This window comes from Chroicocephalus ridibundus, chromosome 1, assembly GCF_963924245.1.
Source record: "Chroicocephalus ridibundus chromosome 1, bChrRid1.1, whole genome shotgun sequence".
NCBI classification, from domain to species: domain Eukaryota; kingdom Metazoa; phylum Chordata; class Aves; order Charadriiformes; family Laridae; genus Chroicocephalus; species Chroicocephalus ridibundus.
Window position 1 is genome coordinate 146,879,324 of NC_086284.1, and position 25,124 is coordinate 146,904,447.

General features: G+C 40.2%; 1 protein-coding gene across 13 annotated transcripts in view; it reads right to left on the minus strand.

The window, feature by feature from the left end:
• The window catches only part of ABCC9 (ATP binding cassette subfamily C member 9), a 79,767-nt gene that overhangs the window by 53,428 nt on the left and 1,215 nt on the right, over window positions 1-25,124 (minus strand). For 11 of the 13 annotated variants that reach the window (XM_063357675.1, XM_063357686.1, XM_063357667.1 and 8 more), the window contains 8 exons: window positions 23,430-24,671; window positions 15,185-15,353; window positions 12,358-12,499; window positions 11,874-11,995; window positions 10,697-10,863; window positions 9,761-10,003; window positions 3,580-3,774; window positions 587-751 (listed from right to left, as the gene is read on the minus strand). In XM_063357675.1, the coding sequence (XP_063213745.1) occupies window positions 587-751; window positions 3,580-3,774; window positions 9,761-10,003; window positions 10,697-10,863; window positions 11,874-11,995; window positions 12,358-12,499; window positions 15,185-15,329 (1,179 nt within the window). In that variant the 5' untranslated portion in view covers window positions 15,330-15,353; window positions 23,430-24,671. Of the gene's footprint in view, window positions 1-586; window positions 752-3,579; window positions 3,775-9,760; window positions 10,004-10,696; window positions 10,864-11,873; window positions 11,996-12,357; window positions 12,500-15,184; window positions 15,354-16,952; window positions 17,028-23,429; window positions 24,672-25,124 lie in introns of those variants that run through there. The other 2 variants (XM_063357635.1, XM_063357643.1) reach the window with 2 other exon arrangements.

The following is a 25,124-nucleotide window of genomic DNA, read 5'->3' on the forward strand; positions in this document are numbered from 1 at the left end:
TGCTACAACCCACCCACGTGCTCAGCTGGACTGCTGGCCCCAGTTCATAAACATGACTTTTGCAGGGGGTTAATGGATGCCGGTTTTAGAGACACAGTTTTGCAGATGAATCACTCCTGTCCCATCCCACGGGGCTCTGTGCAAAAGGGCATAAATATTCAGAACCACCACTCATGACACATGGACAATGTTCCCATCACGGCTCAGCCAAAGATACTCTGCAGATGACTCTGTTCACAGTCAGCAGAAGTAACCTCATAAGCAAATGAACGAAGCAGATGCAGAGCCAGAACAACACTGCTTCTCTTCATATACCTAACGTCATCTGGAAAGATGCGTTCTTACATGCAGGGAGTGCGTGTTAAACTTCTACATGTTAGTATGATGGGTTTAGATTTTGGCAAAAGGAATTTGGCTATGTCAGTGATATTACTTTTTCCAGTTTTCTGGATGAAAATACAGTGCATATCTTCCCTCAAACAATTGTTAACTGAGTCTTCAGATAAAGAACAAGGCAAATGAAAGTACAAGGCTGGAGCTATTATTAGTGAATTTCTTGGCAGATCATGGGAACATCTTTGCTCACCAGTAAAGCACCTCGTAGGTTGATGCCAGTTTCTGTAGTCACATAGTAGGATGCCTGCAGGAATGTCCTCTGTAAGATAAGGGCCAGGAAGAGAAGAACTGCCAAAACATAAACATTCCTGAGGAATTCCTCTGAGGAAAGATATGAGTTTGATGGATCCTTCACCTGAAAAGAAAGGAAAAAATAATGAAAGTGGCATAGGAGGGATTGTGTATTCTTGAGACACTGGAAACAAGGAAATTCAGTCATTGCATTAGAATAAAAAATACTGGTGGTATTATGGGAAAGTTATGGAAATCAGATTTCTTATTGTCCTATGAATCAAAATAATTTGGATACAAATTGGATGCTCTGCTCATGTTCCAAAGACTTAGGATCTTAACTTTCAGCAGTTCTAAAATGAATTGTTTTTAGCGGGAAAGGGACAATGAGATCACCATGTCTGCCTTATCTTTAGTTTTTCCATTGGATTCCAGTGATTGGTAGGATAGAATGCTACTCAGTAGAAAATAAAGCTAATTCCATACGCATCACAAAGAAGTTGCAAGAAAATATTTTTTATTTTATGGCATTAGCTACTTCTGTTGCATTTGCATATTATGGAAACAATTCCTTCTAGAAATATAGTCTACGGTACCTGTGAGTTCCGAATAAAATAAGAATATATATGCCAGTATTCCCCACCAAAAGAGGTTTAAATGCCTCACCAGCGGAAAAAAAAATCTTATTTAAATCACTTTATTTGTTTTCATTTTCTAGTTTTTATGTTCACAGTGATGCTCTGTTTCAGGCAGAAAGGGAAACAAATGTACAAAAATACTGCAAGGAAGGCTGTTCCTTTGGTATTTCCGATCCAGCTGGAAGCAGGATGTACTGGAATTCTTACACACACACACACCCCAAAAAAAAAAAAAAAAAAAAAGAAAAAGAAGAAGGAAAATGTGTGTTCAACTGGAATACCCAGCCTGGTTCTGAGATTAAAGTTTTTGGAAATATTGGAAAGTAAGCCACACACCTACCCTCTTGAAAATTCCTTCATTGCTGTGGAGTACTGTCATCCACCATGAGACTGCAGGCAGGAGAGAGGTGCCCCGAGCCGTCCAGGTTCACCTCACTGCAGTGACCCCAGGCTCTCCGCACCACACACTCCTCCCTCTGCCACAGGCAGCTGACACCCAAAAGGCACCCAATAAGCACCTAACAGTGTTTTCAAAAGGTCCAGTGTCTGTAAGACACCCAAATCCCACTGAAATAATAGGACTAGGTGGCTCAACTGTCCCAAGACTCCTTGAAACAAGGGTTGCTTAAATGCACAATTGGTTAGATAAATATATTTGAAAGCTCTTCTCTTAATGTTCTGATGCATCTAATTTCACCATGTTTAGTGCAGATATCAATAATAAAATAACTTTGTGATACCTTTACAAATGGATATAAAGTTCTCAGGAATTAAGGGGGAATAAGCATAAAATTCAATCAGTACATATTCATTGAAACTAGAAAAAATTTAAAGGAGAAATATGTAACAGCATGAAGAACCAAGAGAAAGTTTATCAAAATCCATAAATCAAAAGCAAATGTATTCTGAAATGTATCCAAGAGAAATAGTGACTGTCACCAGGCCAGGCCCTTGGAGTGGTTTCAAGTTCTCCAATTATTTTAATCTTCCCTTTAGCCAGTGTTGATTAAAACTTAAAAAAACCCACAATTAAAACCACTACACTGAAGAATACAAAAGATAAAGGAAGCAGACAAGGTACAGATTCCTAAATCTGAGATCCAGAAATGATCATTTTAAAGATAAAACATCTTATTTGTCCAACATGCAAACACACCCCACCCCCCCTGCATTTCTGAAGGCAAAATATGCATTTTTCCTTTTAACTCTGTGGCTCAAATCCAACACATGGAGGTTCAAGGATGATAAAGGACTTTATTTGATAAGCTGCACAATTAAACTCTCCTTCAGTGCAATGGTTGAATGACAGTCTAAAGCCAAATTCAGACCATCAATCAAGAAAATTAATGTCAGGAGTGAGCAGCCAAAGAGAAGATGTCTGGATAGTGATGACAGTCAAGTGCTTTATCTGGAGGGGAAAACATTATTCCATTACATACCTATCTGCTCATTCAAATACAAAATAGTCACTGCATAAAGTTTATGGAGATGTTTCCATATCAGAAGAAAGACATAGGAAAATTTCTTCATCGTATTGTCTCTGCTGTCAGCTAGTAAAATAATTTTACCTGTATCTTTTCACTAGTTACTAATAAATTCTTTTTCATATGATAGAAAATATTCTGTATCAGAGACTTGCTCGGTGCTTAGAGGTGATCTCTGAAAAGTTCAGTCTCGGTAAAAATGGAAATGAGCTGTGAACTAGCATCTTTTGTGCATCTCTAGTATCAAGGATGCCACTGAGCAAAGTGGATGCTTTTCAACTTCTCACATGTGCCAATGCATTTCATCACACCAACAAGCAGCATAATTAGTCGCAAACAGGGAGTGACTACGCTCAGCTTCCCAGTGGAAAACAGATTTCAGAGAGCTCAAACCTGCCAATGAACTACAAACGGACAGATGGACAGAAATTAAGCAAAATTCCCAGACTCATCCTTGCTGGATGCATCACTGAGGCACCACCAGCGAGTGCCCTGCCTGAAACAAGGAGGCACAGTTGAAGAGGAGCAGAAAAGCTGTCCCTTCGCCCCAGAACTGCAGGGATGACTCCACCAAGGAGCAGAAAGCTGGGCAACTGGGGGAAGCCTCCACTACCTGTGTTGCTTTTACACCAAAGGCTTCCAGTGCTCAGGTTTATAATTTGACAGTCTCTCACCAAAAAAAAAAATACACAATTTGCTTGAAAGAAACAAAGAAATAGTACAATGATGATCATAGACATATAAAAGTGTGCAGCTGGATGTATTAAATACTTTATATGAATCTAAAACTAATACCAAATAAAGTTTTTCAATACGTGTTGTCAGGTTACCTTTTCTGTTGTGTTTGTATTATTGGTTGTATTCTGGAAGCCCTGGACAATGCCAGAAATGCATAATGGCCCAGCAAAACCCAGCAAGTCAGCCAAGTAACGGAACGTGCTGCTGAGAAGAATTGGTCGTCCAAAAGCACTATACATGGCTAACCATATGGAGGGACTCCGATTGGGCTGGTCTGCTACCTTTTTCTGGAAAACAGAGAAACAAGTATCAATGCACCAAGAAGACGTCTCCTGGCTGTACAGAGCAACTTCCATTTTGGTCCTGTCTGGATGCCCAAAAGGTTCCTGAAGGGTGAGGGAGCAAACACGTACATGTATCAACAGACTTCAGACGTTCTTCACACAAAATCCAAATTCTGCCTCCTCTTCGTAACTGTGGTTCCTCGCCTCTAAATCCTACCACTTTTCTGAACATGTGAACACAGGAATACAAACACAGATCAACCGTACTGGCATGCAGCCATTGCTCCTTGTCGCATGTGGACTTAGGAAAAGGTCTGACCTTTCAAGCTCTTACTCATTTGGGTAATCTTGCCTTTCACAGTAGCTGTGAAACTACTTGATGCAGTAAAGGCTTCTGATGTGAGAAAGGGATTGAAGGGAAAAATGTGGACAGACACCAAAACCAATATAGTTTACTTTAATGTATCTGGATTTTTTTCTGTCTTGGATGCCTTCCAGGAAGACACACTTCAGTCGATCACTAATTACTGGGCGCAAAAAGGTGAAAGTAAGAGGCTATGTTGGGAGGTAAGATTAAATCAACTAAGGGTCCTTTCTGGCTTTCAGTTCTGTGAATCTATGCAGTATCACAACTCTTGCCCTAAAGCACCAACCAGCAGATATCTCTCTATCTAGTCAAAGGAGTTCTGATATTTCTGAGGTCCTTTGAATCGGAAGAAGAGGCGGTGCTTTACTTAACAGATCCATGGTCTGCAGAGTGCTTCCTTGCGCTTCAGGCAACAGCTTTTGCCACTTGAAAAAAACATCTGTCATTTTTCAAGTAGCGCAGATGCCTGCAAGTTGTAACGCAAGCCAAGCCCTCTTGAGTGTTCACAGAGACATTTTAAGTATAGCCCTGTAATAACAACCCCCTGCCCCAGCAAATTAACCAAAGAAAAGCAAGTTATGTCTGTACCCCGCCTGGCTGCCTCATGTCTTTTTTTCCGCTTTTCTCTGTTTTTCCTTTTACGCCACTTCAACGGTGAGATAGAATATGTCCACGGTGCCAAAAATATACGAGTGTACAGGAGGGCCAGGTAGGTGCTTACTGGCTTCTAGAGATTACACCAGGCTGGTCATACCCAATGCCGAGGAGCTTAGTACAGAGAAATGAGCAGCACGGGGACAAATAAGAGCTAACATTTCAGGAAGTGGTAAGAATGAAACCGCTTCTTCTGATGAGGGAAAGAGCACAAGGGCCTCGTGTGAGTCTCCCAGCCAAAAGGGGCTAAACTGCTCTACAGGGCCTACTGTCATCCTCCTTAAATAAACCATCCGCACTTTAACAGCTTGATAGGAGCTAAGCTAACTTATTAGGAAAACACATCTGCCGTCTTTTGGCAAAAAATGTACATGCTGTTCTGGGCATTCAGTTAATGGTAAATTTGCCAAATGGCAATGGTAAATCCTTATTTCTTTAATAAGATTTTGCTATTTCGATAGTCATTTTCAGTACTGCTACACAATTCACATAATTGTCATCACGACAAGAAATCTATTTACTTTTCATTGGAAAAAATGCTAATTAAATTAAACTATCTAATAACCTTTATTGCTGTTCCTTCTTTTTTAATCAAGACTTCAAATTAGCTTAAGCATCTAATGGGGAGGGGGGAGAAAGAAGAGTGGATTTTTTTCTAATCTTAAACTCTATTACAGAATGTTATGGGCTTGCAGTGTAGTATGTTGTATGTGCCAACCCTACCCTGTATTTAGGTGCTGAAGGATGATCTGTCAATCACCACTCATTACTGAAGACCACTGGCATGTTTCAGTAACTGCACAGTTGAAAGTGTGGCCAACGTCATAAGAATTAAATACAAAACTCTGTCTGGGCAGAGTACTAAAGACAGGGAAGAGTTGCAGCAGCACAAATGTCAGCTTAACTGGAGATGCACGCATCCATGCACCTCAGTACCTTATTTAAATTTGCAAGGATCATTTTTGTTGGCACGGTTGGCAGTATTTCTTGTTGTGTGAATTAGCAGGCTGGACTGCTGTTCTCATCTCTGGCACTTGCTTAGGTTTTCCTTGTCTTTGCCATCTCCCTTTTAAATCACTGTAGTTTTCTCTACCTTGTGCACTCAACGGTTGAAATAAGGGCAGTGAGACAGCACTTGCTGATAAATCAAGCCACCTGTAGGGTACTCCTCAGCCAATATGGAAAACTGACTGTTCCCTTAGTGCTGTAACTTACAGTGTCAGCCTGACGCTGAAGGGCAATGCTCTGTTCCTGTAATTTCTAGCTATCTAACATACTTTCTTTCCATTTCTTTTTTTCCATAACAGGTAAGAGCCACAGTGGCACATGAATAGCAGGTATAGGAAATTCTGATGGTCCTTGACATTAAAAATTGCATTTTCTGTTGCACCATCCAAAAAGTAAAACTTTCTATTACTGTTAGGGCAAATTACACCAGATTTTGATTGATGGGGTAAACCAAATGTAGTATCAATGTGCTAAATCTATTTTGGGATACAAGATGTATAATGCATTAGTATGTGTTTAAAACATCTAGACTCCTTGTGTAGAAACCAAAACAAAAGCCAAGCAATAACAGAAAAAGGATCAAATTTGGAGGGCAGGGGGGATTATATGACAATTACTACCCACACATAGTACATTGGTCCAAAAATTTGGCTGTGAGAGCTTCATTGCATATCATTAAGGACTTCTTTATCTTCTTAAACTTATTAGAGAATTCTTTATCTTCAGCCAAAATGTCCATTAATATAGTAGGAACTGTGAATGTATATTAAAGAGAATATCTGAATTTAAGGTCATGGGTCTAACCCTATGTGCATGATGTGCATCACTGGTTATTCTGCAGAAGCAACCTTCCTATCCACAGTTAGAATTTCCTCAGGATTCTTAGAAAGGTACAATAAAAATACTGTAAGATGAGGTATTTCTGTTTCTATAGGAGACTGTTCAGAAAAGCAAGCAAATATAGCATGTCCTATCTTTTAGAATATTTACTGATGGCAGGAAACAATGAGATGAGGAAAGCCAATTGGAATATGGGGTTTTGGCAATACTTTGTTTCGGAAGAAAAACCAAACAGCATATATAAGTAAGCTTAATTATCAAAAAAGCTTGTTTTACCTGTAGTTTTATAGTGTATTCTAATTTGAAAGAACATATGCTGTGTTGTTTTCTTATGCTATGCTGTGTTACGCTGTGTTGCCAAACACAAACTACCTATAAAACCAGTAACAAGTGACCTATGTCTTAGAATGACATCTTGGAATGACATCTTGGAATGTCTTTTGCAGTAACGACGACCAGACTAATAGCCAATTAGAATGTCGATCACCAGTTGTTTAGCCTTGTATCGTGTTGGTTTATATTACTTGATATTGTAATAAAATTATTGGTAACTGGCTTTAAAATTCTGTAAAATAACACGTAGCATGAAAGTGAAATGAAAATTAAATTACTTGATGCTTTGAAAAAATTACTTATAACTACAGAATTTCGAGTAGTGAATGTATTCATAATGCTAAGAACGGCTTGGTGAACATTTGAAAATGTAAAATTACCTAGAACAGAACAGCGAATTCAGATTTGTCACTGAGAAGTGTTAGCTTAGGTCTCATGTGTCAGTGGGCAAACCTTTATATGCTAGGAGCCAGAAGAATTCTGTCTACATAGTTGAATATGGATTTCAGGAGTTGTCCGCTGACATCAAAGAAAACAAGAAAAGGTTGAACCCCGTGTTCACAGACTTCACAGTTACACAACTGGCAATATGCTATTTTAGCAGAACATAGCAGCCATAAAAAGTTAATCTCAGACCCTCTAGTTTACACTCCTGTATGCTTGGGGCACACGTGTGGAAAACAGTGATTCTGAGAAAACAGTCATCAAAATTTAACGTGACTCAATTCCCGCGTGTTATTATCTGGTAGAGAACCGCAGCTGATTTAAATGTTCATAGCACGTAGAAGGGATAGCAAGACAACGTCACATGAGCTGTCTCAATGGAATTTTACAATACAGAATATTCACGGTCATGTTCAGCATCTTTCATCAAGGAGCAATAAGAAGGGTTTGGAAAGGAAGAGAAACTTGCTTTCTGCAGGGCCATGGAGCACAGCTGAGATCAGCTATCTCCAGGCACAGGCAGGGGTAACCCCACTTAATCCAGAGGATGCTGGGGGGGCTCCCCTCACCAGCTGCGCAAGATTAGCGTCAAAGACACCCTGGTAGCAGAGACAGTGACATATCATCTCTCCCAGATCGCAGACCACGCTCCAGCCTGAAGAATTTTCCTAATTCTGTTTTCTGGCCCAACCACGCACAAGGCAATGCATTTTTCCGTGGGAGTGAACCGCAGAAAGTTCCACTGCCTGGCTCTTTGGACTGGCTTTAGCCCTTTGGTTTACTTTAACTTTATCTACAAAGTATCAGTTTACTTTAGGGTTACAGCCTGTTTTCGAATATTAGCACAAGCGCACTAGAGGCTGTGGTAATCTCAAGGCTTTAAACAGCTACGGAAACCGAAATATCTGGTGTAAGCCAGGTTTAGAAACGTAGGCGCGTGTAGCTGCATGGGTACATTTATGCAAGTCTTCATTCGTGCATGATGCCCACCGAGAGAAGCTACCCGCTGAAAGTTTGCATTCACACACATGGGCAACAGCACTCTGAACGTGCCTTTTGGCATCTGAACAGCATATTTGTGCAGGCACACACAGTATCTGCAGATGTAAATGAGAGACAGACAAATGCTTGCACCCAGTCATCACGCCTGGCGTTAAGAATGGCACCGAGACAGACCCTTGGGGCATGTAGGTGCCTAAGACTCTTTGGTCTCTTTAAGTAGGATTTAGGCTCTGAATGCTTCTTTAAGGAGCTGGCCTAGGGGATGCACTTCTCCTTTGCTGTGAAAAGCTCAGTTCCAATGACTCAGTAGTTTTCTGCTTAAAGCAGCAGAAGGGTCTTGGTCGCTTAGTGTCTGCAAGCATTGACTACAGAAGGAAAGAGAAGCAACTATTCAAATAGAAACAATCGTACGGATTATGGTTTCATTTCAGAAGGCACAGAAAGGAGCCTGCAGCTCCTGCAGCTGCTGGGAGCAGATCGCTGCTCCTCCCGGCTTCCCCTCGCGTTGAAGTTCTCACCCATACACCGCATGGCAACACGTTTACCTGGTGTGTGCAGGAGCGGGATTTATATGATTTTTGTACTACGTGCTACATTTTCCATAAGCGGCCTCTGAATGCCTGTATTCTCTCTGCTTATACTTGAGATTTGATACGTATGTACAACCCAGGGAGGCAGTCTCTCAAATCCTTCCTCCTTTCTGCAAAACAGAACCTTTCTTCTTTTGGCAGAAATCACCATCTTCAAGCACAAATGAAACATCACAGTTTTGCCTAAATGCATGCAGAAACTCCTGCCCTACCCAGTGAGTTTGCCTAACCGTGGTTTTTGTAGTGTGTTTGGCTGGGATGAAGTTAATTTTCCTCATAGCAGCCTGTTTTGGGCTGCTGTTTTGGATTGGTGAGTAAAACACTGTCAAGACACCAGTGTTTTGGCTATTCTTGACGTGTGTTTTTGGCTATTTCTCTTTCTGGAGAAAAAAAAATGAAGATGAATGTTTCCAGCTGAAACTATGGACAGAATGCCTTCTAATTTAAGATGCTGTTATGAGTAGCTAAGACTTAAACAAAGCTTTCACTTTTAAAATGAAATCTAGCAAGTGATCAGTCTGTTATGGTTTTAGTTTCCAGTTGCTCTCAATCTGGCAACTCTCCCCGGCTGTAAATTCACTTAAAACCAAACAGTAACCATTGGATTGGAACTTCCTAAGCCAAGTTTCACCTTGGAACAAACAGTCCTAAGTTAAAAATTTATAAAACTAGGATATCATATAAGCAGGAACCATTCAAACTGATGCTATAGTTTCTAAGGCCAAAGAGTGACATGAGCATCTTTGGTTACCTTTTGTTCCTCATATGCTTCCTTGAGACAAACGTAATTTGTCAGTGCTCTCATTGCAATCGGGAGCTTTCCAATCGCCTTCAGGTCCACAGGTTTCTTGTGAGCAGATATAATAAGAGTATTCATCCACCAGTAAGTCGCCTTTGAGAGCAAATTCACAAATGGCTGCAGGAACCTCACCCCCAGGTCCTGTAGATCCTCTGGTGGCTTTACTTTCTGAGGGTTCATGAAAAATACATACCTCTGGAGAGGAGAAAAGAGATAGCATGTGCTCAGGAATTATCTTATTAATGGTAATTTTTAGTAGAAGTTATGTATAACACAACTACAGTGTCAAATCTGCATTTAAAGGTAATTATACATTGAATTTAAATATAAATTTGTATGGAAATAGGAGCATTTCCATTTTGACAGCGTAACTGGCGAGAAATCGAGCAATACGGGATAAGGACACAGCTCTGTAGCCTATCAGTACCACCTACCTCTACCTGACCACCAACAAAAAAGAATTCTTAGGATATAATTAGATTTTAAATTATCATGGGTAAGAATGTACGCTAACTTCTACATTCACTACACGTATAGCTTATGTGCATTAACATAGCATATACAGCATGGATTACATATGCACACACATACACCCTTACATGCACAAATACGCATGTATTATCTATCTTTACAAATACGTATGTGCCCTCTGTGTGTATACATATATGCAGGCGCACATACACACCAAGTCCAGGGGACCCATCAAGGACATACATTTTAAGGAGGTGCCAGGTCCCACTGATTTCTATAGAATTAACCAGGCATTTACGGCTACGCTAAACTTGAGCCTGAACTTGACACAAGCCAGAGTTACTGGGACTAAAATCCCATCTTCATCCCCAAGATACTGTTCATGTGTTTTGAGATCCTGATAAAGAAACCACGTACCCTAACTCGAATGACATTGATCTCCACAGCCATCAGCAGCCCATAGAGAATGACCATAATTCCAGTAATGCAGAAACGCAGCTGAGAAAAAGGCACACCATCCTGGCAGTATCTGACAAGCTTGATCGTTTTGGTGACAAAGGCCATTATCCAGTAAAGAAAGAGAGCTGTAAAACAGGTGCACATGCATAATTAAAAAAATAAAAAATATAAAAAAATTAATCACACCAGTGGTGCAGAAGTTTTAGTTCTTTCAAACAGAAATATTCGATGGCAGTGCAGGCAATGCAGTGCAATGCAGCACGATGATCCTCTATATCACCAGCCTGCAGGCTGGTCATGCGTGATGTCAGGCAAAGTCAGAAACTCAGGTTCAAGAGAATCGCTTTGTACCCCCTTTCCCAAAGTCGCTGTTTTCTTTCCTGGGCCATCACCCTTCAAAGAGATCCACAATGGTGGGTCTTCACAGAATTACACAAGTCCACTGAAGGTCATCTGCAGGCCAACTTTGTTACTAAAATGAAGTAAAAGCCACTTAACTTGACAAATATCATATTGCCTCTTTGAAAAAGCAGGGTGCATCCCAGGTGAGCATATGGAAACGTGTTCAGTTCGAAAAAGAGTTCACACAGTTTAATTACATCATGCATCCTGGCTTGTATCTATTAATAGCTCGTTCAGGTTGTTGAGTTATAGGTAAGTTGGACAGTATGCTTGTATGAAACATTATCCTGCAATGTCTAGTCAAATTCTTCTGACCATTTCCTGACTGAGACAGTAGGCTGTGTAATCTCAGAATCAACTGCAACGGATGGCAAACAGCCATCCACACAGGACAGTTTGTGATCTGATTAGTATTAAAAGCGGACTTTTAAAATAGCCCTTTTGAATGAAGACAAGTTTTTGCCTCAAGATAATGAGCAGTGTTAAAAAATACCTACAAGCTCATGCGAGAAATACAACTTATTTTGTGATCATTTTAAAAAAGTATTTTTCGGTGTGTACCTTACAAAAGGCGCAATAACTCCAACAATAATGCTAGTTCTAAAAGCAGAGAATCGTTCCTCTCGCTTTTAATATTCTCACACATTTCACCATCCTCTTCAATCTACGCAAGCTGGCTTTGGCTAAACTACTGGGTCTTGTAAGAGTACATAAATATCAGACTTAGACTTACCCAACAGTAACTTTGGGAAGTTAGATGTTTCAATATTATGGTAATAGACTATGGATACAGTGGCAGCCACAAATCCCATTATAGCTGGTAGAAAGAGATGCAGATGGCGAGATTTCATTTGTCTGAAAATCAGTAAGGTATAAATTAGTGACTTTGGTGTCTTATTTCACCATTGTTACATTCCTAACTGTTCTGCAAATCTGCTTAAGAGGACAAATACGACTTTCCTAGAGACAGAAAAATATTTTTTCTTATGTGAATGCTTTAACTTTTGTCAATATTTACTTGCTGTTATAGCTTGAGAGGAGAATAACAAAGTTCTAAGAACGAGCGTTTCACCTTCATCCCATTAAAATGCAGACAGTTCGTGAAATGATGCCATCTTTTTTGGGGAAAAACTCCTTACTAGCCAGCCCATCACATATTAACACTATACAATGACGAATGCAATTAGCTTGGTTATCCACCAAACGCCATCACTTACGTATCAGAAACTATGCCCTCTGCTATTTCACACACATGTACAAACAGGAGGGTGAATGTCAGGATCCACCGCAGGTTGTGTCCAGGGAAGTGCAGCCAGGTATTGTGGTGAATTTGGACTTTGGAGCTTTGGCTTCCCCAGCCTGGGAAATAATAGTAATGAAAGAGGAAGGTTATCATAGAGCCAGCCAGTGAATGATCTCATTATCAATTCCTTATTCTAATCCATATGTCACACTTAATAATATAGAATCAACACAAAACCCCCGCAAGACTATGGGGGCTGTTGTTACTAATAAAATGACCCAGGAGTATCTGAGCTGCCATGTAGGCCCCCCCTAATTTTGATCTAACCCTGTAGACAACAGGACAACAGATTTCCCACAATCACAAAGAGAAGAGGTCCCTGGCCAAGAATGAAGATGACAAAACCAAACGAAACATCTCAGTCTCACCCTCACACAACAGAGACTAACAGATCTTAAGTGACGGCATCGTTGTGTCTTTCCCAGTCACAGACAAGAGTGGGCAAAGTTTTCAACTGATATAAAAGTTAAATCCTCCAATGAGGCCTCAAAGAGACATATTTACTTCAAACCAATAAAATTTATTTTCTCTGTCTCAGGCCTAGTGGGGAGCGCTGTCTCAGGGGATACTGAGCGACAATTTCCCAGTCTCTGCTCCTCAGGCAGGCACAGCCCAGCCTTCTTGCCCTGTACATTCCTGGCACATTAAAGCTTCCAGCACAGCACCAGGACTCGGCTGATTTAATCAACAAATTCATCTTGAAGCCTATTTCCATGTCATCACCTCAGATGGCTCCTATCCTTTTCAGGCAAGATTGTCTCTGAGGCCAGCAACCTGGCCAGAAGCGGGACACCAAGGACGTGAGGGATGAGAGAGTGCTGGGGGAAGCTGGGGACTGACCAGGATGGCGACTCTTGTCCTGGCGTGTTGCTTTGCCTTCTGTCCCTTCCCACCCCGGTATGGGGCTGTCCTGAGTCAGTCAGCCCAAATGGTTGTACGCGTCCTTCTTACTGTAAGACAACACCTGAAATTCCCTGACCAGACTTCCTGACCCGTAGAGAATCCCAAGAACAGCGCATTTCAGGGAAGTAAAGAAACAAAACAAAAGAAAACAAAACCAACTGAGTTTAAAATCCAGGATATGCTTTTGACACAAAAGGATGCAGCATCTCATCGTGACTAGAGGTGACTTAGAAACACATAAGCCAGTGTCCGGGTTGATCCTTTCTTGGAAACTGTCAGGATTTCACCATTTCATCCTTGTTTAATATGCAAAGTACTGCAGGAACAAAATATTCTCTCTTCCCCATATCTGTCTCCAGCATTTTCTATAGTTTCCTGAGATTTTCCTGATCTAATGTGGCTTTCTTTGACCTCGCTCCTATCTTTGTCTCTCCCAAGCTGCTTTTCCTTTTTATTTCCTCTTTGCCCACACATCTGCACAAACATGGTTCATCATCAATTTTCGTTTTCTGGAGTCAGCCAATACTGTGGACTCCAGTTGGCTTTTAATGCTCTGCTCAAAAACTATTTGTCCTGATAATCAAGGTAGAAAATAGAAAACACAAGAATTACATACATACATACGTATATACATACCATATGATTTCAGCTATTATGTTTTTTTCCTAACATTGTTAAAAAAAATAGAGGGAATTTTCAGTGGCTGCAATACTATTTCAAAATCAATCGGCTAATACCTGTAAAAAAAATAAAGCAGCCTGCTACCACTTGATGCATAACACAGAATGTTGTAAAATATTTTCTCTGCCCTCAGACCTTGCATTGAGTTTCCATCAAACTCTTCTGCAGAAAGCCCTCTAGTTCACGGATGACTTGCATCTCATCTCAAAGAAAGAGACAGCACTGATGTAAAGATCCAGTGCTGTTGGAGAGCGTTCTCCATAACCCTTGGGGTTTTCCCAGTCTTTAGTTATTCTTTTGTTAGAACCTGTTTTTTATTCCCTTGCTTAATTAGTTTTCAGTCACTGGATCTTGTTATACCTTTGACTGTAGGTACCGAGGTGTCTTAGCCTACAGCTTCCTGTAGCCTATTACTTGGTCAGTCACTTGAGAGTTTTTTTGCACAATGGAAGTCCTTAAAACTCCAGTTCGGATGCGGTCCCAAATTCAAATCTTCCTCGTGGAAGAAATGTATTACTATGTATACACATGGCACCAGGAAGGCAACATGGAAGAACTGGCATGCCATTTCTCCTGCTGTTGTCAGGAGAATATTTATTTTTATTAATACTTACTGCCTTTTGATGGCTCTTCAGTGTCTTTATCTTCTACGACCAGTTAGAATGCCACAGTTTGACAGCTCTTTTGGCAAAAAAAGTAATTATTCTGTTTTAAAAGTTTCCAATGCTTCTCCTAGCCTTAGATCCATGTTGCACATTTTGGACATTCTCTGAAATACACGTGACTTGAAGGGAATTCAGACCCACTGCCCTAAGTCTTCTAATATCTAATTATAGCAAAGGTTGCAAGTTGCCAATTTCAAATCTGAAGAAAACTTCTCCAGAGAGAAGTTTCAAAGCATTTGGATATGATTTCTCTGGTTCTCATCCATTTTTCATGCTGTTTAGTTCAGATTTATATCTAAAATACCCAACATTTCAAGTGGGTTGGCGTCATGTCCTCTGGGTCAAGCCATTCTGTCTCTTCTATTTAAAAATTAATAAATGCAAAGCATCCAATAGTTTGCACCACAGGCCTCCAAGCACATATAAACATGACTGAGTATAAATACATGCTTAAGTGTTTGTAGGATTGCACGGCTCCATTGAATAACTCACCGATGAACAAAATTGGGAAGGTGATAAATAGCAAGAAGACATGGGGAACCAAGTTGAGGGCATCCACGAAGCAGACATTTCTTAGGACACCAGCACTGATGTTATAGGCTGAAGCATTGTCGTTACCACAAAATGCGAGCCTCATCGCCTCCAGAAGGTCTGACTACGACTAAAAAGAGAGCACAGTTGATGACCAGGACTGCTAGCGTTCCTTTTAGACAAACACAAAAATTAAATAAAGAGATACAGAGAGATTAAATAAAGAAGGACCGCATTGAACAACCCACAGAGAATAATTCAGTTGTATTCTGAAAATTCTTTTGGGCTCCGTCACATATAAGCACATGAGAATGAAGGCTGTGTTTATATTAAATAAATATTATTTATATTTAGTTAATATTATTTTTATTTATTTATATTTACTATTTATTATAAGTACTATTTATTAACTACACTATGCTATGTCTTCCAGTGTTCACTATGTGCACAGATGTTATGCTGCAAATGCTCTATGAGAATATAGAGAAAGAACAGGAAAGTTTTGAAAAAAAATTATTTCCATTTCTCATAAGAAAACTCAAATGCACATAAGCTGATTCCCGTGTATTACTGCTTCTTTGATGAGCCAATATCCCCGTTCATATGATTTTTTGCACTACATTCTCAGTGCAATCGCTGAACCTTTGATATTTGTGATTTGCCAGCTTTACATTCACTGATATTTCGTATTTCTTCATTGTTCCATAGAAGAATGGTCATATACAATAGTCATTACAGATAATTGCCAAACTCTTATTCTAAGTAGGCTGTATTGAAGGCAGTAAATCAGCATTTTTGCTTGATCCTGCAAATCCTTATGCACGTGCTTAGCCTCAACTAAGCAGTTCTCTGACCTCCATGATTTCTTATGAGATTATCTTTGTGTGCCAAGATAAGCTCATGCGTTCGTGCTTGCAGAGTGTGGGCCGTAGTACGACCCAGAGTCATGGCCAGCTTCTGTTTTTTATCAACCTGTACGTTGTTTATTTATTCATTCGTCTTTATAAGAAGATGAAAGAGGATTGCAACCAAAATGTTTCCTTGTGGATTTCTTCGCCCAAGGCTTGTACACAGCAACATAGTGCTGTAGAATAGGTTGTGTAAACTCATTTGCTCACATATGTTTTCTAAATTTTACATACTAAGCTGGAAAAAAACCATCTTTGATTCAGCAAAGTATATGTATATATATATAGTATATGTATACTTTGCTGAATGCATCTTTCCACAACAACATTGGCATTAATGACTTTGGCGGAATCAGAACAATACAGACATGCAAAAAATGCATGAAGAGAGTTTAAAAAAAGTTAGTTGAATGGGGATAAAAAGGCTTTCCTTCTTGTCTCAAATAGTTTAGCTGAGTTCTATGAGCGTAGTTGTTTAAACAAGGTAAGCGTAAAAAGGTTAGCATAAACCACTGAAGTATTCCCTTACACAGAGCTGAAACACAGACCTTCAAAAGAATACAGAGTTCAAAGAGGCACTTTGAACCTCTGCTAAACCCCCGTTTTTCTTTTAACTAACTTTTTGCTGGACCTGAAAAGCACAACCCATACTGAAATACATCGTTGACATTTGTAACAGAGTTTCATTGAAAAGAATGCGATAAATCCAGTCCCTTTTCCAAACATATCAGCAATGTATGGGCTGAGGTTTGCCAGGATTTAAGCATAACTCAGAGTCATACGGTGGGTCACACCCTGCAAAAATGCATGTGTGTACTTACTGGGGTGAAAAAGTTGACAGGCAACCCACTCAATCTTCAGTAGAACACAATTTGATGGACAGTTTGGCCCATTCTCTATAATGAATAGAGTGATATGACCGCTATCATTCTATCATTTTATATTTATGTAAAAGTATATTACTGAATGCGTATGACTAGTAACACAAAAGAAACATTATGTTAATATGAATTCTGTCTGAATAGACTGAGGAGTTATTAGCAAAACAAATATGGAACTTTTCAAAAAACTACACAGAGAATGTTTGTTTTTAGTTCGTAAAAGCTTGACATGTCTCCTTTAAGAGAAACGTAATAGTAATGATAATCTCTTGAAAATCAAAACTGTTGTTTCCTCATTTTTATCGAAGGTCAGAAGTCCAAGGGAGTTCTGCTGGGAATTTTCCTCCCTTTCCCACAAAGAGGACTTTTTTCTGAGACAGCGCAAGATGCTGTTGTGGTCTAGTGGTTGGATTGGTACCGAAAGGCAGGAGGATCCTGGGTTCAAATGAACACTGAACCACTGACTTCCAGTGTAGCTTTTGGCTTCTAGTCAAAAATAAATCTGGGAGAAAGGATTAAAATCATGTCCAAGAGAAGCTAAGGGAACTGTTGTTTTTCCAGTTTTCCAGAAGGGAAATGGAATATAGGCAGTAGACGGTCCTGTGGAAGAAAGGATTATTAACTGCATGGAGAGTGCTATCCGCTAGCTAGGACGTGCCATCAGTTTGCAGAGGTTTCATAGTGCACTTCAAACAATAGTCTCTAAAAGCTCTCGAAAAAGACGAATCTTTCAAGAATCACATCTGAATCTTCACAAGAATCTGTGCTGTGCCTAGTTTTGTGATGCAGTATGTCCAATAACACACTCTTGAAACCAACTGTCCTTAGCATGTTGGCAGGGCCAAGGAAAGAATCTGGTTAATAGTGATGTAAAGAGCAGTGCCCATCATACTGATGATAATTTTGAAGCGTAGGTATAAGCAGTCTATTCACAATACTTTTGTTACAGGTCAGTTTCAAAAAAGAGGCAGAATTTAATTGTCTTCTCTTAAAATGAGAGAGAAAAATCAATGAGCCTAGGTTGGTTAGTTAGTAAAAAAAAAAAAAAAACCCCAGAAAATAAAAAAGATTGCATTGCTAATGAAATAAGATAGGGTAATTGACAATAAACTCCCAAGATTTTAAATCAGAAAACAATTCATCATTAATCAGCACATCCGGTGACCATGTTCATTAACCCTCCACAGGCTTCAAATCTATCATTCTGATCAATGTCATGATGCTGTGTTGACCCAATGCAGCTTATGATTTGGTCTCATAAAATGCTCACCAGATAGAACTTCCCTTTTTAGCAGCACCCACTTCAGGACACACGTCTAGTGCAGTATGGCACCGATAGGGAATAGAAGAGGTAAGAACTGTGGAAGCATTAATAGTCCAGTGATCCTTCCTTCCTCCCTTGTTTCCTTTCTTCCATCCATTTGTCCATCACCAGTGTGCTAGAAATGAACTGTGACTGGAAGTGGAGGACTCATGCTCTGCACCTGTTGATGTAAGCCAACTTTCATAGACACTTTCTGGTGTTTAGACAGACAGGCTGCTGGTAGTTCTCTGCATCTTCAAGAGTGGCATATGAAAATACACACTGCAGTACATTTGAGCTCTAAGAAATAATTTTATTTCCGGTGTGCCTCACAGGGAGCAAGAAACCACCTCATCATTCCCCTCCCATCCATTTCTGGTGCAGAAGGTAGATCCGATAGACCATCCGCAGTTCTGCCCATGTGAATCAAACCACTGGACCTCGCTCTGTTTTTCAGAAAACTTACATACATAGGAGGCTCTGGAGATGCACTGATGCACAGGCCCGTGACCTCAGGCGTAAAGCATGTCATGTATTTTCTACTTCTTTGCTCTAGTTTTCACAGATAGGGAAAATATATTGGATGAAACTTTAGTGACATGTAAGGGAGGACGCTTTGCATTTACAGTCAATGAGAGTGAGACTCCCACTTGGTTCGAAGCTGAAATTAGCCATTACTTTCTGCTGCATCAGGGCATGCCTCCAGCAGCTCATTTTCATTGGCCTCAAGGTTTAACAAGCTGCGTTCATTTCCAAAGAAGGATAGAAAGAAAAGCCCCTAAGGCAGAAGAACAAGTCCTTGATTTCTCTAGACAGTATGGGGCGTTTCACAACAATGCTTGCGCACCTCCACCAAAGTTAACAGGGGTTGGACCATGACAGGTTTCCAGATTAAATTTCTCATCCACGGAAACTGTAACTTTCAGTCTTCTTCGAAGGAAAATTTGACAATATAACGGCAAAATTTCTGGCGCCCACACTCAGATCCCATGCTAGCAAAGATCTTGACTGCAAATAACCAATGAAAGGCAGAGTGAAAAGGCACTATTCCCTCTTCTTCTGTAAAGCCAGAAGATTTCATTTCATGAAAACATGAAATGGAAGAGCAACACATTTAGAGAAACCATGAAGAATTGCAGTTGTGCTTACTGTTGTAACTCATCAAAACTGCAACTGGATTTAGAAAGGAAGATGGAAGACTTTTATGACTGATCACTGAACAAATTTGGTTCCCTTAGCAATAACTAAACTCATCTTCCGTTGCTTTAATTCTTCTAGTAAGCCAGTCCGGGGCTTCAGTCAGAACTAGGTCTGTAGAGAGGTATCTTGCCTATGCGAGGAAATGCTGTTTGTTTCACTCAGCACTGAGCATTGTACAAGTACATAATTAAATACGCTGAAGACTTTTTCTGTTTTTCCCGAGCACCAGCTGTTGATCATGGCCAAAGACAGAATGCTGACCACACTGGACAACAGTCTAACCCTATAGCGAACAGCCGTGCTGAAGACCTTTGAATTAGCCTTAAGCAAGCTGGAATACAAGCAAGCTGGAAACCTCGAGAGCTGACTCAAGGTTTCCCACAGTGTAGCCAAAGGTGATTTTCTCTTTACCAAAGAGGAGGAGGCAGACTTTTTAGGCCACAGTAAGTACGCAAGGAGAGATCAAAGAGGAAAAACTGGGCTGCAGAGCCACACAAGGGGAGTTGACGAGACTTCTGTTGTCAAGTGCTGAAGAAAAGCAGTGATTGCTGCGACTCCGAGAGGTTATCACATTCCTTAGCAGCAGTTGCCCTCTTACACCTGCCAAGGGCCCTTCCTCGGTAACACCGGCAGCAGCACAAAGCTGGGCTTCCTGAAACTGTACATAGGCGAATTAAGCAGCAAAGCCAGGTGGTTTTATCATCTTCAGTAGTCCCCTGCTGGAGGCAGCTGCCTGCTTTGCCGTAGCCTACACTGGCTAATGGGGAGCCACGCAAATATTAGCTCAGTCTTAGCGTTAATGGTCTTGTATCACCAGGGTGCTGTTCCCAAGATAAGAAGCCCTGCTCACAGCAAGCTTGAGGTAGGTGCTGAGTTGTTGCAGCTGCCATACTTCAATTTCAAAGTTAGCTCATGCGGGACCCATGAGCCATGGGGTGTAACAGCTCAGAAATGCCCACTAGCTTCTTAGCTAATCTTTATCTATGTGAAAGGGATATTCACTGGAAAGCAAAGGCTGCTTCTTCTCATATGGATTGCCAAGACGCTTTCTCTAAGCTCACGTTCAGGCTGTAATCTCTGGAGCTGAAGGCTTCTTTACAGGCAGATGGCTTTGTCTAGTGAACAGCAATGTCTGCAAAAAATGGGAGCAGTCTGACTGCCCCCACAAATTCATAACCTAAACATGAATATTCAGGAGAGAACAGATGAAAGGGTAGCAAGTTGTTTTGAAATTTGTTGGTCATCTGAAGCTATTGACCACTATTTCTCAGCAGGTAGTAGCAGTCTTTCAGAAGAAGTGTTGAGATCGTCATACACTCATTTAAGAAGACAATGCTATTCGTAGTCACTACAAAAAAATGTATTTCCCAGAGATAATTTCCCTTTCTGTTGAATAGTAGGACAAGAAATTATAGTGGGGTGATTACACCAAAGTGAGTACATCATAATATATTTGCGTCACTACTTATTACAGCAGGAATTTTAAACTTTATAATAAGGTTGCCAAGGATACTAGGTTTAACCTAGCATTTCAGTCAGAGCAAATGCAGTGACATGATCAAGATCTTCCAATAAAAAGCACATGGTATCGGAAGGTACCAGCCACATTCAGCACCCTAACAGGGCTGCCAAATACCAGGTAGTTTTTCATTTTAACACTTGTGGGCTGGAAGGCCTTTGTCAAGTTATTGACAAATTTCTCACTTTAACTTCAGCCTTTACAAACTCTAGAACTGGACAGAAATTTTCAGACGTATTTTTTCTTTCTCCCTTTGAAAATAGCCTTTGCTGAACAGGCAGCTACAGGCTAAAGGCACAAGCAAAACTTCACAGAGGAGGGGAATGGAAAGAACAATCAGGAGGATGGGCCCATGATGGTGCCAGTGGAAGGCAAGTTTCAGTTGTCCTTTACATCACTTGGGAATCCAATTCCCTGTTGGCTTACTTTAATGAGGATGTGAACTATCTGAACAGTATATCATCCTGTAATGAAACAGCTAAAAAAACTTACGTCCTTTAACCATTTAAATGTTCACCCTAAAACCCCCATCACTGGCAAGTTGAGACTTTCTGATTTTGGGTTAAGGTGTACTGACATTGTCATAATATAATAAACAGAAATCAGTACAAAAGAGGTTCCAGAATAAATATTCACTGTGAATAAGAAAATGGTTTTTGGAAGAAAAAAAAAAAGGCCAAAGTTGTAAACATTAATATGATGTAGCATTGAACCCAACACTTACAAATCTCATTTTAACAAGCATAAATGGGGATTCTCAGGGCACCAAGCCAGTTCCTGAGATATATTTTCCATAAGCAGTTGTGAAGAAGACAATGGGAAAATAGCAGATCATTTAAATTTCCATGAAAACCATGAGAACATCCTCCCCAAGTGCAAAACTGTAAGAATTCTTATGAAAGACATTTTAATTACCTTAGGGTCTTTTAAAGTGCACTTAAAAGTCTTCATATTCAAGAGTTTCATCTTACCTGAATTATCATTCTGTTCAGCATGCTCTGCAAGATACTTATGACTATAAACAAAAGAGTATAAATACACTCCTCAGGTGGACCTTGTTTGAGGGAAATAAGGATATTTTGACAAACATTTATTTCAGTAGTTCTCTTGCTATATTTAAAAAAAAATAAAATAAAGTCAATAGCTGCACTTCCTAATTAAAACATATAATTTTACAAAGCATACCTGGGTCTCGGTTCAGATTCTTTTTTTTTTTTGGGTCTTACATATAATGTGCATTATATGCCCATATATGCACATATACATGTATATCTATACACATATATATAGATATGTGTATGCATACAGACACAGAATGGAGAAAGTACATGGTTTTACAAAACTACTTAGTTCTTATCTTCTGAATAATTAAGTCATTACAAAAGCAAGGATTTGTCTTTCCTCGAATTTCACAGAGAAAATTTTAACGAAGGTCAAATTACGAATTTATAGGTTCAGATAAGCACAATGGAAGGCCTAACTCAGTTTTGCCACAGATTTGAGGTTAGTGCTCTGAATCATTTTTCTTTCCAGCTATAAACCCACTAGTTTGTTCTTCTTACCTTCCTAAAAGCCCTGGACATCATACAGTCTATGTGATCTACAGTCTATGCATTATTTGCAAAGAGTTCCACTAAGGTAATGGCAAAAAGTGCTGCCCCTTTAAAATCTATTTTATCAAAAATGATCCTGTACAAAACAATCACTTTCCTTTTTATTCCTATTTAAGCTGTGACCACCTATTCTAGATAGCCCCTGCTTCCTGGCTGTCCCAGTTACCTCGGGCCTTAAGGTGATGAACTACCTCTGAGACTTGTCAGCATCCGCACTACTAACTGGCATATACCAGCAGCCTGATCCAAATGCTACTGAAGTCAATGCAAAGAATCCCATTGACTTCGGTAGGTTTTTGGATCAGGCTCCGAACACCGAGAGAATCACAACAGCAGTGGTGCTAAACAGGCTGCTGGCGCTGAAAAGCATTTCACACAAACATCTGCAGCAGTCTCACACGCATCTAATACATTGCTTTTTTCCTTTTTGGTAAGCTTCTTAACACAATGCGATTTCCAACATCAGCGTGCTACACTGCCTGCTGTAAAACCTTCGACTTCACATGCCAAGACAGGACAGTTTAAAAAAAGAAACGTAACCCTGTGAACAGCAGCAAAGAAAACATCAGCAGGAGGGGACGGTAAAGGCTGAGAATGCCTGCGAATGGCAAAGGAAAAGGAAAAAAAGAGATTGGAGTTGTAATCCCAGGAAAGAACAAGGAGCAGCCCTGTCCCACAGATATAAAGGGAAGGAGGAGGAGGTGGTTAGTGGGAGATAATGGGGGAGGGTCATCGCATGCCCCGTTTGGTTGCTGAATGTTAGATCAAACTCTGCAGCTTACCTTTGTAAACACAAACACAAAATACCAACCCAAATTGTCACTCGGTTGTGCTATGTGATCAATATCATCCCGATGGCAGGATTTTCCTCCACTTAGTGAAGCCGCTCCAAGCCCTGGAGTGGATTATTTTTAGGCTGGTGATGGGAAGATCAGCTGCTGCCTCCTATCGAGTTTCCAAAGTGCACAAACTCTTCTTGTCTTTCTCATACGCTGAAGGGGGCAGGAAACTGGGAAGAGACAGGCAAGCAAAAAGCACCAATTTTTCGCCTCCTGAAGCTACAGTCCCCTGGGATTTCTTCTGCTTGCTTTTATTTTCATTTTTCCCTCACTGGAGTAGTAAGATGCCAAGAGGCTGAGTTACAGCGCACAGACTATTAGCAGATGGTTATTCTGAAGTAATTGATTTAGACAAGGTAGTCTAACTTTTGGCAGGCTTGCAGAGATTCAGCTTTTGAATTCTTCCATATTAATCTTGGATAATTTGAATTTGACAACATAATTTTGCACGTCTTCCATCATCTTGAGCAGAAGAGAAAAGAGAAGTCTACTCAGATATTTTACTTCACCCTAGATCCCTCCAGACTCTTCTGCTCAAAATACAGACCAAATCCCACTCTTTGATCTCACAGATCTGCTTCTTTTGAAACAGACTTTTTAAAACTTGAAATAAAACTCAAAATTAATTTGATGCTCATAGCAGGAATATTGTTTTCGACAGAATAGCCCTTATTTATAAGGGATAATATTTTTTAGCTGCAGAATATATTGTCTATGTTTACTTAGAGAGAAAGAAGTACTGAGAGAGCCTACATGCAGTCAGTTGGTTGGTTTGCTCATTTTCTTGCAGTGCCATTGAACCAAGATATACCAAGGTTCAGATTTTCCATCAGGAGAGTTTCACTTGAGCCACAAATAGCAAAGATCCGACACTTGGTGGTGCCTCACGGGACAGACGGTAGCGCAGGGCGGTTTTAAGCACAGCTGTTCAGTCATTAGGTAGCAGAGCTGGAGGCCCCCGGGACAGAATTTGCTTAGACCTTGCAGAATCCTGGGGTTGCACCTCGATCACTGGTGAGCAAATAGTTTCCAATGGATTGCGGTCACAGATGTTTTCACGCCACGAAAGGGATTACAGTGAGCTCTGAGCTGAGAACGTAGTTGGATGGCTGAGGCCAAACACTGGCAGGACTCATCAAGGTCTTGGCAAACCCGGCTTGTTCCTTTTTCTCTGGTATTTCTTACCTTGTGGGACAAAAAAAGTGGAAACCTCAGATCTAGAGAAAATTAGCACCTTCTGTTATCTCCCATTGACTTGAAACATCAACATCGTATTACACCGAGCAACCGAGACAGTCCTCAACAGCCCTCTACGGCGCTTCACATTTTTCACTTGCATTTACATTTTTTTGCTTTTTTCCCCCTTCCCTTTCATGTATTAATGCTCAATGCTTTAGAAAAAAGATTGTGGATTGAAAGCTTCTGCATTCTGCCATATATCTATGTTTCATTAAAGAAGATAAAATGAAATCTTTAACCCATCTAATCATCATCTAAAATAGCACTGTCATGTGATGCTTCTGAAAATATGTATGATTTCAGACAGAAGTGAGTAGCATTTGTGGTCACAATTTCTTTTTTACCAAAGCAGGAGAATTTGTTCATTGTCGTTCAGCTCTGTCATTTCTACCAAACCGT